The sequence below is a fragment of the Helicoverpa zea genome, chromosome 9 (genome assembly GCF_022581195.2).
Source record: "Helicoverpa zea isolate HzStark_Cry1AcR chromosome 9, ilHelZeax1.1, whole genome shotgun sequence".
Taxonomy (NCBI): Eukaryota; Metazoa; Arthropoda; class Insecta; order Lepidoptera; family Noctuidae; genus Helicoverpa; species Helicoverpa zea.
This window is the reverse complement of record NC_061460.1, coordinates 2,928,898-2,947,737: the sequence shown is the minus strand read 5'-3', so window position 1 is coordinate 2,947,737 and position 18,840 is coordinate 2,928,898. Positions and strand designations below refer to the sequence as shown.

At 34.9% G+C, this 18,840-nt stretch overlaps 1 protein-coding gene across 1 annotated transcript; it reads left to right on the top strand.

Moving 5' to 3' along the window:
- Positions 1-212: 212 nt before the first annotated feature.
- Positions 213-18,022, top strand: LOC124633019 (probable aconitate hydratase, mitochondrial). The gene is made up of 16 exons (XM_047168102.1): positions 213-416; positions 732-812; positions 949-1,092; positions 1,812-2,003; positions 2,637-2,823; positions 3,695-3,781; positions 9,483-9,661; positions 10,966-11,088; positions 11,592-11,789; positions 12,774-12,893; positions 13,327-13,507; positions 14,593-14,742; positions 15,176-15,377; positions 15,748-15,966; positions 16,411-16,540; positions 17,124-18,022. The coding sequence occupies exons 1-16, from the start codon at positions 384-386 to the stop codon at positions 17,262-17,264; spliced, it is 2,367 nt and encodes a 788-aa protein (XP_047024058.1). The 5' UTR covers positions 213-383; the 3' UTR covers positions 17,265-18,022.
- The last annotated feature ends 818 nt before the right edge of the window (positions 18,023-18,840 follow it).

Genomic DNA, 18,840 nt, shown 5'->3' with positions numbered 1-18,840 from the left:
ACAGAAATCATTTATTTCTAGTATTTTTCGAGTCTAACAAATGCCGTTAGGAAAAGGAGGGATTTTTAGAAATCATTTAATTGAAATCGTAATGGTATTCACGGTCTTAGGTAATGACGAAATTTGACAAAAATTTCAAATATTTTTTTACCCGCCTACCAAAAACGTTTTTCTGGTGTAGCAACTTAAAGAACCAACGTCAAAATCCGTGTGCAGAACAAAAAACTGCCAATCCTGCGAACGCAGTGGTGAAGAGTGTGATTTTTGTAGTCTATATCGATCCATTTATCTGGCTATTTATTCCACAAAATCCATGGTGCCGTAACTTATTTTATTATACTGTTGTTTTCAAACTTTTTAAAATTCTGTGAAGTCCGGGAACCATGGCTCACTGTATGAGAGTTTTGCATGGCCAGGTAAGTTCGTTCATATTTTAGTGATTCCACGTTTTGGATTCTTACTCGACAAATACCCAATATTAATGTGTGTTTATACAATTAATTCCTCATTTGTTTACGCTGCTATCGCAAATGTAACCGATTAAGAAATTCCGATAAACCATCATGAATGGATAGGTCAGGTCACGTAAAATAAACCATATGAGGTCAACCGGGGTTATGATTATACAATTTATTAAGATTTAAGTTACTAACAGAATATTGGCAACAGCCCCTGCATACATTGTAATGTTTTTATAAGGTTTTTATTGACGCCGTAACTTTGTTACCCAGGGATCCAGGACACGGGTGGTGCTCTTGGAAATCCAACAAAGATGCTTCAGCGTGTCCCCACTCGCCGCTGCGGCGGCCCAAGTACGTACAAACCTCCAAAAAGTGTTATTTCCAGTGTTTTCAGTGATAATAAGATGATGTTATGTAATCGATGTAACTGTGGAAATTTGTGATTAGGGCTCGAAGTTGGGGTTCTAAGTGTTACGATGTGTTGTAGGTCGCCATGTCGAAGTTCGACAAGGCCCCGCTGCCGTACGACAAGTTGTCCCAAAACTTGGAAGTTGTGAAGAAGAGGTTAGGTCGCGACATGACCTTGTCTGAGAAGGTGCTGTATTCTCATCTGGATGACCCGAAGGGACAGGTAAGACACCATTATATAATACTCATTTAATATTCTGAGGAAAACTTGGAACTCAAAAGAAGCAGAAATGTGTATGACCTTTTTCAAGGTAAACTCCTTAAAAGTTTGGAACAACTGATGCATTTTAAATAATATTGAGACTTTATCCTGTTATACACAATTTGTTGAAGAAAATCTTAAAGTGCAAATTCGTAAATTAATATCTGGCCATTAAATAGGTATGTTTTCCTCAATAAATGTAAAAACTATAAAGTTTGTAAACAATGTTTTGTTTGGGATTAATTCTTATCAAAAGCAATAGGCAGAATATCAATACAGTAAATAATATAGCTTCCAGGGATTACATTATCATGTTCATGTAAAAAAAACAAAAAAGTATTTAGAACAGTGTCATTTTGTTTATGCAGGGACTCTAAACTCTAAATGTAATAAAATAAAAAATATTTATTAAAGAATAATATGTAGCAATTTTAAATAAGAATAGAAGAAAAATACACCTATCATTAAATAAAATCAAAGCATCAGAAGGTACATTTACAAATTGAGACTGCTGTTCTTTATTTATTAATTCATGCTTTTGCTATTTACTATTATAAACATCTAAATAATAACTCAGGTACTAATTAAATATTTATTTTTAACAGTCATCAATTCCCACCAAAATCAACAATTATCTCCAATTTATTCTAGAACATTCCATATATTAATTTCTTCCCTAGGAAATTGAGCGTGGAACCAGCTACCTTCGCCTGCGGCCCGACAGGGTTGCCATGCAGGATGCCACCGCCCAGATGGCTATGTTGCAGTTCATCTCATCTGGTCTGCCCCGTGTGGCTGTACCTTCCACCATCCACTGTGACCACTTGATTGAAGCTCAGATTGGAGGTGACAAGGACTTGGCGAGAGCTAAGGTATGAACTGTCATTTTTATAGAACATTTTCATCGGTATCCCAATACAAAAAAAAGTCATAATTTTAATGTATGTTGTAAAACTGGTGTTTTACTATGTTAGTATATTAAAAAAAGCGAGTTTCATGAATTTTATCCATTTATGTTTTAATTAAGTACATATTTGTATGTATTTTTAAATAAGCTATTTAAATGTAGCTGTGCATACAATACAAATGTTTATAAATATTTTTTACTATGATCTACAAAATGATATGGGCATATCACAGGTTAAAAGTCATATAAACAATGAGTACTCAGTGCAAGATATATTTTTATATGTCCCAAATTGACGTATTACTCAATTGTCACTGATAATATTATTATTGAAGTTAAGGTTGATGCACTATTATTGTTCTCAAAAATAAGAACACAAACATTTTTAAACTTACTAGACTAAGTATCTACTCTTATAGCCTATCTTTTTTCCTATTAACCAAAAGACAAATGTGTCAAAACAATACTTTCGAGAGGTCTCAACACACTTGAAGACTATTCACACTGTTCAAGATAGCTCATACAGAAAAAACACCAGAAAAACTCCATAACATTCAAATATTTACTTTCCTAAACTAACTTCCTAAACCTTCTCTAGGACATCAACAAAGAAGTATACAAGTTCTTGGAGACAGCTGGAGCTAAGTATGGCGTCGGTTTCTGGAAGCCCGGCTCTGGTATCATCCATCAGATCATCCTTGAGAACTACGCCTTCCCTGGTCTCTTGATGATCGGAACTGACTCCCACACACCCAACGGTGGTGGACTCGGTGGACTCTGCATCGGTAAGTCAAGAAATATTATTAAAATGCTACTAAAAATGTTTAAGTCCTATTTTGTTGTGTCTGGAATATTTAATACATAATAGACATATGTATATGTATTTACAATTGCTAAACTTAAAGATAAAGGGCACACTGATTAAAATCGTACTCTATTTATTTTAAACTAGTCTACAAAAGTATGACTAGTATGACTAGACTATGAGTAGAAAAGTATGACAGATACAATATATGTATCTCTTTTTATCTTACAATTAGGCACCAAATAGAAGAGAAGTTTGCATTCTCTAAAACCACTTACTCCAAATCATTCATTCATTTCATAGTGTATTAGAAATGTTAAGATCAAAAACTGAAAGCTGTTGCATAAACGTAGTTACACATTACAATGATAACACTTCATAGATTATCTTTAGATTTGCTACCAGATATTAACATTTTCAGATAACAGACTACCTTGTTTCAAGTAGATATTCCTTTGAGAGAAATGTGATTTTATTCAATGAAACATAATACTTTCAATATGTTGTAAATGGTTTTAAAATGTGCTACATGCATTCTAATAGGTATTTAAGAACTTGAATGCTTATCGTTTACTATAGTAAAACGATTTTTCCATCTAAAATTTTTTTTTCATAAGCTCAATAGCTAATCTCAGGAAATAAAGGACCAAATTGAAAAATTATTGTAGTGTTAATTAGCTGGATTCCTGGATGAGGAAGGCTATAGACTATTCTTAACCAAATGCCCGAATTAGTTCCCACGGGTCATGAATGAAGCTAATAATCTCTCTATAAAATTTTTAGTTCTACATTTTGTCATCATAAAATCATGTACAACCTTCATAGGTAAAACCTTCTTGTCTTCTGTCCAGGCGTTGGTGGTGCTGATGCAGTAGACGTAATGGCCAGCATTCCATGGGAACTGAAGTGCCCTAAAGTTATTGGTGTCAAGCTTACCGGTAAGTCTACTATTTGTTTATGTTCTAGTAATAACATGTACTGGTTAAGTACAGTAGAAAAATACTAGTTTTACTGCATCCATTGTAACAAAATATTACAAAAGAATTGGTCTAAAAGAGACTTTTTTTATCGAAATATGAAAGCAGTTGCCAAATATTTAGATAATTCAAAATGACACGAAATAAAAAAAATATAATAAGTACACCTTTTTTTACAAGATAGGTGACATAAAAGTCACATTTACTTCTGCAAAAACTTGACAAAAAGCGATTTCTTTAGTAACTTCCAATAAAACCGAAACTCGCCTACCAACAGTAAATAGGTATTATACATAACCAAACATTATGTAAACTATTTCCTCGCCTATTAACATGGCGCTATTAAACTGTCTCGTTCAAGTCACCTTGTAAACGAAACTTAATAGCACTGCGTTCATAATGAAGAATAATAGCTCGTTATTATTTACGACATCATACGTGATGATGATGATGTCCTCCTAGCCGATTATCGGCTACGGCGGCTGTTCTCATGTAAGGAGATTAGCCAACTACGCAGGACATATTATAGTGCACGAGCATTTGCGCAGACACAGGTGCACTCACTATTCCTTAACTCTCATAGCCCGATGGGACGGTAATCCGACACGACCGGAGAGAGATCAGGCGCAGGACCGACATTTACGTGCTCTCCGATGCACGGGTGTATCAATCACCAGCTTCCAGGCTCCGGGCTGCTTTGTGAAAGTCTTCTAAAACCCACAAAGCGATTTCGGCCCGACTCGGGAATCGAACCCGAGACCTCGTGCTTAGCAGCCGCACTAGCGACAGCTAGACCAACGAGGCATCATACGTACTGTACTTGTGACAAACAGACGACCAAAGGTTATGAGTACAACCATTTTTGGATAGCAAAAAATATTAAGGCAATTACACCATTTAACTAAGTATAACTAGATGTACACTTGCCGCCTATTGGTCAAATCGGTGTTTGACAACTGAAAATGGTTCGACTACCGGTATAGGCAAATGGTTCAACGCGCTGTAAAAATCTCATACTTTATTGGTATGTAGAATAAAGACGTGTTAATTTAAGCTAATATATGCTTGTTTCTTCGTGGCTAAAGTCTAGCCATATTTTATTGCCTGAATCACAAATTACGGATATTATAAAGTAGGTACCTACTGGAATACATATGTCATTGAATATAATTTTTGAATAATAAAGTCCCTCGACATCTTGTTAATAAAAAAAAAACAATTGTATTTATAGATATCTTAAAAAATTGCAGATTCCTTCTGTTATCAATTTGACCTTACGAATTGGACAAGTAAGGCACAGTCAGCAAACAAAGTACTTAAGTCATTATTCTGATTGCGGTATTCGTTTGAAAATAAAGTTATGTAAACTGTAAACATTGCACAATTCGGGCGTAATACGTACCCTATCTAAATCTTTGTATTAAAAAAGAACAATCAATGACAAAAGTAAATTAACAGTTTCAACACGAAACAAAATAAAAATTACTCGAGAACATGGATTAGAAAAACAACTCGAGAATATTAAGTAGAACAAATATTATGACTGAAATTACGAAAATATGCAGTTTATTTGTTATTTAAAAACTTTGTGCTTGACTGTACCTAAAAATACGATTGTTTATTCCAACTTATCAATGTTTAATGAAGACCAATTCTTGTAGTTTCGTTGCACTGAAAAAGTAGTGCGCACACTGAAACATATGTTATGCATGTGTGTGTGTAATATAAATAGATTGGTCAGTCTCGCGTGGCGGGGCGCCAACCTGCCAATGTCAATACGAAGTGGGCGAAAGAACTTTCTAGGGATCCGCGGGTGTGATAAGAATTTTACGATTTTTTTTGCAGCATCTAATGTAAAAAGACACCTGATTTGTATTGGTGGATCTATTTTTTAGATTTTAGATTTTAAGTTTAATAAATGTAAATTTGTACGCCTGACATGGCAAAACATATTGAAACTGTAAATAATATTGTAACACCTTTATAACATCTGTTTTTTAACAAATAAATTTATCTTTATCTTTATAGTATAAGTAGGATTGACGCTGAACAATACAAGTTTATGATGATTTTTTTTTGAAAAAAATATTATCTAATTTATAATGCGAAGTTGCTACCACTTCCTGATGATAATTTAAGTCAATTTTATTGAAATAACTGGTTTGGCACAATTACGGAATTGCGTTGACTAGATCTTGTCAGACAACTACGATAATTATGTTAATACAGATGAGGACATCAATCTATACAATTTTAGTACCATAGAAAATTAAGTTGACCAATTAAATCCTGCCCCACTCCAAATATAATTAGGATATGGACAGGAGTATGATGATGATATAAAGTAAAATTCGTTACTATAGTAACAAAGTTACGAATCAAGAGCACATTTTATTTATTTTTCTTCTTTATTTTATTTCGTTTTTGTTCAGTTGTAGATACATTTATTACAGGGAGTCTGTCGAAACCCTGCCATATGCTGGTGTCTTTCGATCCGCATGTGAAAAAGTTTGGTGAGATGTTCAAATAGTAGGATTTTTGTTTCTGTTTTTATTAGTATTGGTACATATTTATTTTAGTTTTTTTTATTTAGAAAATATAAGACAGAAACATAGATATAATATTAAAATGTACTTGTTAAAGTCAGTAAAAGTAAAATAGTTATGATTTATTTTTAGAACTCTAAATTGTATTTTTATTTTTGTACGGAACCACATAGATATTTTTTTTAGTTTTAATTTTAAATCGTGGGCGTGTAGTGTAGTTTTGTTTATAAAACACAAGAATCCAATGACGTTGCATATTACTGATAATGCAATGCGTTTATGGCCTCGATTGACGTCCATTTTGATAATTTTTGGTACATATGCGCTCAGGTCACGAGAAAATTAAGCGGCGATATGGTACTACGAAGATATAGGTACATAATGAAGTATATGTAGTATAAAATACGTTGAATACTTTGGCATTTACTTATTCAGATATACAGTATGTGTACAAAATTATATAAGTTATAATGCAACGTGCTGTTAACAATGTTATCATAAATCGGAATTAAAACACAAACAGGCATATTTCCTAAATTGAAATGTATCCGGTTCTCAGTGTTGACTCAATTAACACATTTTGAAGTCGTCAATCCTTACACGAAATATGAAATATACACTATAATTTTGGTCACCATTTTCTGTTCTGGTATCGCTAAAATCTTATTCTCTCATAAAAAAGCATGTGTAAAAAAATACTTTCATCTTCAAGAACGCCTGTGATAGGCTTGGAGTTAGAAAGACTTTCTGCCTATACTTATGTCTTAAACAAAATATCTTGGACAGTCTTCACTCTTCCACATAACCTACTATTGCAGAAGGAATACCTACATACACCCCTATATTTAAATACCTTTATGTAGATATAACAAGAATTACACTTTCCGCCTATAGTCTATACATCCTAAACAAAATATCTTGGACAGTCTTCACTCTTCCACATGACCTAGTATTTCACAAGGAATATATCTAACTACCTATACATAGATATAACAAGAATTCTAGACTGCGCAGTATACACAAGCAATTGATACAAATTGTGCGCCGCATCACGTGGTCGCACCGTTCAATGTACGACTATGTTGATGAGTAGGTTTTTGTTTCTTGTAAGTATTCATTTTGTATTCTTGTTGTTTATGGAAGTAGGTATTTTGTAAAAAGGTCAATGTACACTATACAGTGGTAATGATTTTTGTAGTCATTGTAGCGTAGATGGTAATGATATTTGACGTTGACACTCAGTGGTGTCCATTGAAAGGAAAAATATTATTGGTTGTTTACAAACTCCTACGCTCCACTTTAGTGGAGTCCTGAGCCTTATACATAAGGCGAATTGAAACTTTGTGACCTACGAAGGTTAGAAAAGGAGACCTATTTCACAATGTTCACAAACGAAAGATTCCCTGTGAAGTGCAGGTATTTATAAAACAAACAATGCGACGTTCTGTTATCTATGCCCAAGATAAAATAATGATAAAATTAAACTTTTTCAGGTGCAATCATTAAGCAATTGATTCACCTCATTTGATCTTCCTTACAATTAATATCAGAATTATAGCAATATTGATTTCACGTGATTAAATAAATACTAATAACCTAACATTATATTAAAAAAAAAACGAAACATACAATTTCTGCTTTCATATACAAAACAAAAAAAAAACAAAATATTTCCTCTATGATATCACACTATTTGCTCCAAAAAGGCTGCCTTAGAAGGACAGGTTGGTTTACAGAGAATATTATCATTTATCAGCTATTTCGCGTGGAAGCGACAATAATCTTGACGTCACGGAAACAAACACAGTGACGACAACTGCAAATATCCTGCGTAAAATATTCTATGTATATGAAATCGCAAACAGCAGCTGTTTAAAATAATACCTTTATAAAAAAGAAACTCTTTTGTATATAAAGAAACCAATCCCTAACTAAAAGCAAAGTTTGAATAAAGATCGTCATAGCAGTGAATTCCAACTTTATACTCGATTCTAAATTCGCCATAAATTATTTTTATCTGGCATTTGAACTTGGCAAAGACAGCCGGCATTTCTCCCATATAGATACTACACAAAGAAACTTCGCATGCTATTGAAAATGTTGGTGACAATAATAAACAAACAAAATTTGTCCTTTATCGTACTCTTTGATTCAATTAAAAACTAAAATGCGTCACCTTTCATCACGTAATGATTACGAGTTCAGGCTTTAGTTTTCTTGCCTTCGGCTTCAAAATGTAATGATCATACAAGTCGTTACCACAAATAATGCGCCACCTTCAAGTGGTCCAGTGTGCCCCGACACCTGCAAAGCGAAAGAGCTACATGCCACCACTGAAAATGAACAACGCCACGAAATATCTAGCAAAAAATTAGGTTCTATTGCCATCGACTCGCTTAGAAGAAGAAGAAAATAGTGCTCCACAAAGCAAAACTTCTGTTGTTGATTTGATTCTGAAACAGCTGAATGACATATAAAGAGGGAATTTCAAGAAAGAAAATGTTTTTTCCTGTCATACAACAGCTGTAAACAATCCTGTGCTCAAGCATTCATGACTTCTCTGAACAGGAAATAACATATCCCTTTCATTTCTGCGTAAATGTGGACTTCCACTTGACGCGTTCTTGTTAATCGAATTAGTGAGAACAGGAAGGGCGTTAGTGCCTTGTCCCATTATGTTATCATATCTGACCCATTATTATAAAAAAATCAAATCGCTAAAATAAGATTGAACATGTTAAACAAAATTCCATCATGGGAATTACCCAATTTCTTAATCGTATACAATACAATCTCTACCATTGGCGATAATAAGGAAACAGATAAGGAAGAAAATTGGAGAAGAATAAAAATATTAAATGACTACCTAGATAAAAAAATGGTTAAAGAAAGTATTCAAAAACTTTTGCACTACCAATATTATATTTTTTTCTGAAAATAATCATTTTCAATGACATCTTTCAGAATGACTGCAATATTCACTCATATTAATATGCGCAGACAATTCTAATAACTATTATTTTATTATCTAAATTAAACCACGATCTGTATTACGTCCAAAAATACCTTCCTGCCAAACCGTTATTGCCAGTTACTAACCCAAAACTCTCTACCAGGACAAATGAAGGGCTGGACGAGCCCCAAGGACGTGATCCTCAAGGTGGCCGGCATTCTGACCGTGAAGGGAGGCACCGGCGCCATCGTCGAGTACTTCGGCCCTGGAGTCGACTCCATCTCTTGTACCGGCATGGCTACCATCTGCAACATGGGTGCTGAGATCGGAGCTACTACCAGTGTAAGTATTTCAAGAACAAAAATGTACGGATTCAGATATGTTAAGAAACTACATAATAATATTTTTGGAAAGGAAATGTTCTAGGTGTCGTTTGTAAATCCTTGATTTAAATGAGTTTTGAAAACAGTTTTTCTGAGGGATATTGTGATTGTGTAGAAATATTTAGCAACTTAATTAGGGTTAGATATAATAGTTTTAATAGTTCAAATAAACTCAAGTTACCAATTAAAGTTAAGTTACCAGTTAAACTTAAGTTAACACTTATCCTAATCCTTTTTCCAAAAAAAAATAATATAAAAAACAGCCTGAAACTTACTAGGATAGTTTTTGATATTTATTGTAAATATGTATTGAAAATATGTATTGTAAATAAAAATTAGCTAATTCCTAAGTGGTTTTGTCAAAGTCTCAGAGAAACCAATGTTACAAATTAAATACAAAGCCTGAAACTACATTAAATTAAATGCGCGTAGGGCTTTGAATTTCTCATAAGCTACGAACTTCATAAAAAAATATGTGTTTTGCCATTCGGCGTTAATTTTATTCACGTGATTAAATGCTTCATGGGCATTACAATTTTCTCTATGAGGTCTATTGCACTTTGTTCAGGGCTGCACATCTATTAATTTCCACACGCAGTCTAGGTCAGCCGATACGCACAATCTAAGTTCAAGGGCAGTTGTCTATCTATGATATTATTATCTAAACGAGGTGTTACTCATCTAAACACATGTCTAGACTCAATAGAATCTTCTATCGGAAACCATAATACGGATTTGTATTGATCTAGAAGTCACGTGAAAGTTTAGCTCAGCAGCATCATTATGTAACTCAACTAGTATTACATTATAAATATTCTGAAACAAATAAATAAAAGTTTGGATTTCAATCAACCATATCAGATTGTCTTATTTATGCCAATTATGTTTGGTGAATGTACTCAAAATATAGGGGAGAAATATACAAAAAATAAACTAGCTGATCCGGCAAAATTTGTTTTTATATATAAATTATTTCTAGATATTAGGGTTATGAAAAATAGCTAGTAGCCAATTCTCAGACCTACAAAAATTTAATAAAAATCAGCAAAGACGTTTCGGAGGAGTAAAGTAACTAACATTGTGACACGAGAATTTTATTTGTAAGATAAATAACTTTTAAAACGATAAACAGAAAAACAGTGCAAGTCCTATAGTCTATGGGAGTGCAGACATAATACCACAAAATGACATTTGGAGTCATTTTAAAGACAACTACAATCTATTTCATAATGTAACATGCTTACATAATATCTGTTTGTACAGGTGTTCCCCTACAACAGCCGTATGGAAGCGTACCTGAAGTCCACCGGCCGCGGTGAGATCGCCGGCTTCGCTAACAAGTACAAGCACCTGTTGACGCCCGACTCTAAGGCACCTTATGACCAGGTAATAGAGCTCAATTTACTTTGACATTGCATTTGAATAGAAGTGACCCGACTGAAAGGCACCTTATGACCAGGTAATACAGCTCAATTTACTTTGATATTGTATTTAAAATTTAATTATTGTGAGATATATTTTAATTTTGAGAGTTGGTTGGTTATACATGATGTTTAGGAAATGAAGACCTTACTACCAAGTAGATGTTTTTCTTTGCTAAAATACTTTACATATTTACGGCTAATAAATCAATAATCTAGAATGGCTAATTACAAAGTTTGTTGGTTGGCGCAAAATTCCTTATCTAAAATTAAAATAATGTTACAAAACGACTACCATTTGTGCTCAACTCAATAAAAGCAAAATCCAGGATAGCGTCTTAACCATGAATCCCTTAAGTTTTGTAATAAATTGAAATCTTTTTTTTGCTAACACAGATTAACTTGAACAACATAACAATATGGTCGCCTAAAATTTTCTTTTATCTAAATACGTTTTTACTTACCCAGGTGATCGAAATCGACCTCTCAAAACTGGAGCCCCACGTGAATGGTCCCTTCACCCCGGATCTAGCGAACCCCATCAGCAAGCTCGGAGACATCGCCAAGAAGAACAGCTGGCCTGTTGACATCCGTGTCGGTCTTATCGGATCCTGCACCAACTCGTCTTATGAAGATATGGGCCGCTGTGCCAATATTGCTAAGGAGGTAAGGTCCTTAGGTAGTTCTTGAGGTGTGAATATAATAGCAAGCTTGAGAATAATGTGGTCTGTCAATATGGTCTATTTATCAGCCTACTTACCTAAAAATACATAGGCTGCTGGCTTGGTCAATATTGCTAAGGAGGTAGTTCCTTGCTAATATTTTAAACTAGCTGTTGCCTGTTCAATGGGAGCTACTCCACGCACCTGAATAAATTATGATTATAAATCATACTAGCTACATTACTGCCAAGTTTCATCAAAATCAGTTTAGTCGTTTTGCGAGTGAAGTAACAAAAACACACATTACACACTCAGACAAACTTTCAACTTTATAATAGTGTAATGTTACTAGTATGATTTCTCTAGTAGTGATTTCTCTCCTAAAAAATAGGAGAGAAATCATTACATGCGGAAAATTGTCGGTAGACCAAAAGAAAATGCGGAAAATTATTTTTTACTAACAGGATAATTTTTGTATAATTGTGAAAACGGAACTACTTCTTCGGAATGTCCGAGACTGCTAGTTATTAATAAGTTAGTTACCGATAACAAACCGGATTCCGCTAGATAATTTTTACGCATTTATTTACGGTCATGTCAAAAGTCATTGATATAAATAATTGCTGTTTTATCTTTTTCTAAGAACAGATTTTTATCATATAATTTTCGTTACTGACGCGTTTTTAAAGATAGGCACATATACAACAGCATTTTTTGTAAATAAAAAATATCTATTTTTTTCTGTTCTGTGTACTTACAAAACTACTCCAAGCTAGGCTAAGCTAGGTAATAATTAGCATCAGTATGTAACCATTTTCAGTTTGTTTTCTGCAAAAGTGTAATAATAACGTGATAGTTTAAATAAACCTATTTTCTTTCGCTATTTATGAAACATTATTTATTTTGTGAATGACCTATATGTACCTGTTTTTTTACCCTGTTTGTTACCTTCTCATTAATTAAATAAAATATTTTTTTTTTCATCCAGGCATTGAAGCACGGCGTAAAGTCCAAGATCCCATTCAACGTGACTCCCGGGTCGGAACAGATCCGCGCCACCATTGAACGCGACGGCATCGCGGCTACCCTCCGCGAGTTCGGAGGCACTGTGAGTACTTTCTGGAACATTTTGGAATATTTTTGTGTAGAGGAATAAATAAAGTACTGAGTCTGTACGATGAAAAGTTTTCATGAAATCATAAACCTTGGTGTTGAGCTTATAATGTGACTTTTTTTGTAAATGTCATAACTCAGAATTTAATTTCAACGTGCTAAATAATTAGTACATCATTTAATTTCATGTGTTATTTTCAATTTGGTTAATCTTATACTTTATTTACCTTTAGTATTAAAATTCGTAATTTATGAATGATCCTCTGATCAAAGAACAGGAATATCCTTAAAAATATTGAAATAGTAAAAATTACCTCTTATTTTTACCATAAAACCATTATCCCTCAAACCTAAAGTCACACATTTTCTTTTCAACCAACCTCCCAAAAACTCAGTTTCTCAATAACTCATTTCCTTATCCCCAACAGGTGCTAGCCAACGCGTGCGGCCCCTGCATCGGCCAGTGGGACCGCAAAGACGTGAAGAAGGGCGAGAAGAACACCATTGTTACCTCTTACAACAGGAACTTCACAGGAAGGAATGACGCCAACCCCGCGACTCACTGCTTTGTCACCAGCCCTGAGCTGGTCACCGCTTTGTCTCTTGCTGGTAAATTAATAATATAAAATCATATTATAAGGAGGAAAATATCTAGTTTGTCTTCGTAAAGGCTCCGAAAGTTTAAATTTGAACAAAATACACTGTCCCAGGGTGGCATACGTTACGCGTCGCAAGTGAAACCGTGAAAAACAACTATATTTAAATCATCCGTCATCTGCCTAGTCTTTTCTCAACTATGTTGGGGCTGACTTCCAGTATAACTAGATACTGCTGAACTCCATTGTTTTACACGGACCATAAAGTCAAAGTCAAAGTCAAATCATTTATTTCACTTAGGCTTTCACAAGCACTTATGAACGTCAAAAAATATAAATAAAGTTGATTCTAGTTGCCCATTCCAAAAGTAGCTTCCTATGGAGAAGAACGGGCAAGAAACTCCATGGTTACTCTTTTTAAAAATAATAGGTATTACAGTTTGTATGTATTGATACATACTATAATAACATGCGAAGATCATGTAGAATCACAATAGACAAAGAATATGAGAATAAATAATATTAAAAAAAGGTTAAAATGCTACATGGTGTTCACATTTACAAATCAGTTTATATTTTTGTACAAAGTTACAAACAAACAATCAAAAGAATAACACAATCTTACTAGCGGGTGTAATTTTAAATTCGCAATAATTTGATACTGTCAGTGCGTCCTATGGAGCAGGACCAGCATGTTTCCAAGCATTTTTATCTTGAATATAATCTTCTAATTTATAATAAGCGTTTTTACAAAGTGTGGCTTACTAAAACAGCTGTTATTTAAATATAAACTTCTCTTACTACGTAACTTTATTACGATGGTAATATTATATTATATTGTCTTTATTTCAACTAGATTATGACTTTAAATCTTCATTTAATTAATATTTGCTATGTATATTTTGTTTCTTAAGGGATTATCATTTGTAACTTGTTAGTTTAGCCAGTATTATTGTGCATGCTGTGGTCTCCTATAAGTGAACGAGTACGCGGACAATATTCCCATTGTTTTGTCATGCCTATGTCATGATATGTGTAAATCTTTTGTAAATTTTGGAGATGCTAAATACATAATACTGTAATCTATTCATTCCCCAGGTCGCCTGGACTTCAACCCTCTGAAGGACGAGCTAGAAGGCAAGGACGGCAAGAAGTTCAAGCTGTCGGACCCGTTCGCGGACGAGCTGCCCTCCCGCGGCTTCGACCCCGGCCAGGACACATACCAGCACCCACCTAGCGATGGCTCTAGTAAGTGAAACATTATGATTATCATTCATTAGTTGCCGTTAAAAGTAATGATGTCCATAAAAAAGGAAGATTAACAAAAATGTACCATGTAAAGAAGGGTCTCCACATAATATGCTACAATAATAAGAATGTTTACGACTTAACTTAAACATATCTTTTTCTTTTATGAAACTATTCATAAGTGTCTGCTGGTGTTTTTGAAACAAATACTGAAGATTTTTTAAGGCACAAAAAGAGAAATTTCAAATTTTTTGGAAGATAAACGGGTAACAGTGTGGATGTCAAAGCTATTAGCTTTTAGGTTGTGTAGTTTCAAGTTGTGAAATTTAAAAACGTATTAAGGCCTTCTATTTTCCTTATCCTTGATTTCACCAGCACTTTATTTCATAAAACCAATGAACTTCCCACCTAAAAATACTCCATTACTCCACAGAGGTGCAAGTAGACGTGTCCCCATCATCTGACCGTCTCCAACTCCTGGCTCCCTTCGACAAGTGGGACGGCAAGGACCTGACGGACATGACTATCCTCATTAAGGTGAAGGGCAAGTGCACCACCGACCACATCTCCGCCGCCGGACCCTGGCTCAAGTACAGAGGACATCTCGACAACATCTCCAATAATATGTTTATCACGTGAGTATTGAGATCCTTGAATTTCATTGAAAGTAGATTACAAGAAATTTCATGTATTAACTTCTTCCCAAACTTGGATTGCAAAAAAAGTATTTTATATTCTTCTCCTGGTACCAAGCTCACCAATTTTCAGTCAATATTAAAATTTATTAGAAATGCTTATAATCAACTGCAGTTATTGAAAGAAATATGTGAAAAATAATTAACATAACCCCCAGCGCAAAAACGGAAAAAGAATATTTAAAAAATCTAAATAAAACTTAGTTTTCTTTTACATCTTTTAATCAAACCTTTTTCTTAAATAGTTCAGACCACCACTTTCTTTTGTGTCAGTTTTTATTAATATACTTACCGTATTTCCCACCCACAGCGCCACAAACGCCGAAAACGGCGAACTAAACAAGGTCCGCAACCAGAAGACGGGCGAGTGGGGCGCCGTGCCCGCCACGGCCCGCGCCTACAAGGCCGCCAACATCAAGTGGGTGGTGGTGGGCGACGAGAACTACGGCGAGGGCTCCTCCCGCGAGCACGCCGCGCTCGAGCCCAGGCATCTCGGCGGCAGGGCTATCATTGTCAAGTCATTCGCTAGGTAAGAGAATACTAATAAAAATATTCGATTAGTGTGATTATAGTATCACTTCCCGCCCCAGCTTCGTACGGGTGCAATGCTGATACTAAATATTCTTCACTATTTACTGTATGTTATTGTACATATAAACCATCCTCTTTAATCAGTCTATCTATTAAAAAATACATAAGTAGGGATAGAGAAACATAGGGCGTACATAGGGATACAGGGACATAGAAAGCGACTTTCATTTATACTATGTAGTGATGTAAATTAATGTTACACGGCAGGGCAAATCCTATATTATTATAGAAGACTTACGTTTCCCTAATTGAAACCTATTCTTTCCAACCCTTTCCTAGAGTAACATTTCTAGCTGTAGAAATATGCCCAAAATTACAATTTAAATACACAAGCTTACATAAATAAATGATTATGATTAACTAAACTCACAAAAACCCTCAGGATTCACGAGACCAACCTGAAGAAGCAAGGTATGCTGCCGCTGACGTTCGCCAACGCGTCCGACTACGACAAGATCAAGCCCGACGACAAGATCTCGCTGCTCGGACTTAAGGACCTCGCGCCCGGCAAGGTGAGCATAGACCAACCCATTGAAATCATTATCACGCTTATATTAGCTTCAATTGTAAACTATGTCTGTAAGAACATCTTGGAATCTTAAATTGACCCACTTCCCGGTCTTCGATTATTTTTCAAACCAGTTCATTAGTTTGGAGTCAAAGACTCCATATAAAACAAACAAAAAAATGATTCCTGTTCATAATTTTGAATTCATTAAAAACATAATCATGGTGTCTGAATTTTGCCACCATGAAGGAATTGCATCTGTACAATTATAAGTACAGGCCAAAATTTAAGCGTTGCTTTTCGTTGAGATATGTACTCTATTGTTCCTATAACCTTATAGACCTGCCAAAATCGTTACATAATTTCTATTGACACAAGTGCATTTTACATTTCAAATAACATGTGCATTTTCCTCGGAAGATAACTACAAACTCGTGGAACGTTCGAAAAACACAACGCGGATGTCACCTCACGTGTTTAGTTTCTGATAACGAATGTGCACTAAGGACTAATTTATAACAAAAATGCTTCGATGTTTGTATGTATTCTAGAGCGTAATATTAACCTCAACTTGTTATTATTTCCAGCCTGTCGAATGCGAGATCAAGCACAAAGACGGCAAATCGGAACGCATCCAGCTCAACCACTCACTGAACGATCAACAGATCGCCTGGTTCAGGGCCGGCTCCGCGCTCAACAGGATGAAGGAAATCGCTGCTGGAAAGTGAACGCACTCTCCCTAGATTACAATCATCTTGCACTGGACCCCCGAGCCTAAAAGTAGGGTAAATTTAGAGTGTAGCAACATTGAGCCAAAATTAAAAAAAAAAAAAACTTCAAACTGCATTCATTTAATGCATGCAGTACGTCGGTCCTTTGCATTCGTGCCACCTTTCGAGTAGGAATGAACGATTTTATCCAGTAATTGATATCGATTTTAGTATTAATTCGTATTAATTGAAGTTAGGGAAATTTTATGTATTCATTTTGTAGGCGCTGTCATCATCGCCATACCTTACCTGAGTAATATTATAATCGTGTGAAACGTAAATTATGATTGATCGGTGAATACTATGTAACCGTTGTATAGAAATGAAAAGTTTGTACTATAATGAAGTTCAGCTAAAGTCGATAAATATCGATCATCCCTACAACAGACCGCGGAACTATGTGATCATTCAACGACGATGCATTACTGATGGAGTCTGTTCTCGGAAACATGTAGACTCGGCCTTATTCATATGAATATAATTAATGTAATGTTAGGGTTATCACTTTTTGCCTTTATACCCGGTGCAAGTAAGCTGTTACCACGTAGTTCAATGTATACTTTTAGCCCATTTTTTCATTATTCAGACAATACTTAGTCACGGCGGTGATGAATCTTAAAATCTAGCTGTAGTACAAATCATCAAGTCAAATGATTTTATATTAATTTATGTACATATTTACCAAACTTGAAAAATATACGTTACTTATTACTTTATTTGTCTTTTGATTTTACCCTACACCTATTCAATCACCCACTAGTCATGTCACCATTTCCAGTGGCCGTGTCCCCACGGTGGGTTCCATTTTGGTTGAAGATTTATGAACCCAAAGCTGCTGTTCTGCTGGGTGCGGTTATTATGTAAGTATTTATGTAGGTTTGTTCGCTGTGAAAGCCACTTTGCATCATTATTAGTTGGGGTAGTCAGAAGACGAGAATTTGAATAATCGCATCGCAGCAAATAATGTCGCAGTTTTTTACATTAGGAACTTACTTCACACGGAAGCATAATAATGTTTGAAGATCTAACGCATTGAAATACTGAAGATGATCAAAATCTGTGATGATGTATGCTAAACCAGTTTTACAACTGCATGGAATTATCCAGGCGTTGAGCTATCTCATCAAATCATATCACACTAATGTTGTAAAGGCGATAGTTTTGTGTTTATTACTTCTTTACGCTCAAACGGCTGAACGGATTTTTATGAAATTTGGGAGTAATGTACCTTAGCTAATACACCAGAATAAATAACATAAAGGTGTGGGAGTGGAAGTGGGAGTATAGTGTGCACCTACCTTTCTCTCATCAGACTTACCCTCTTTTTTTGGGCGAAGCTGAGACTTCGTTTCGTAGGGTTCATTTTGATAATAAAACTTATCAATGTTCTTGTCTTTGCCTTTTGCATTCTAAAGCTCCAGTCGAGCTTTCCCTATTCCGACCGCTTGTTCGAAAGTGGTGCACTACTAGAGGTACAAGGTTGATTTCCAATAAAAACAAAACAACCCTCTACCTAGATTAATAATTTGCTTTC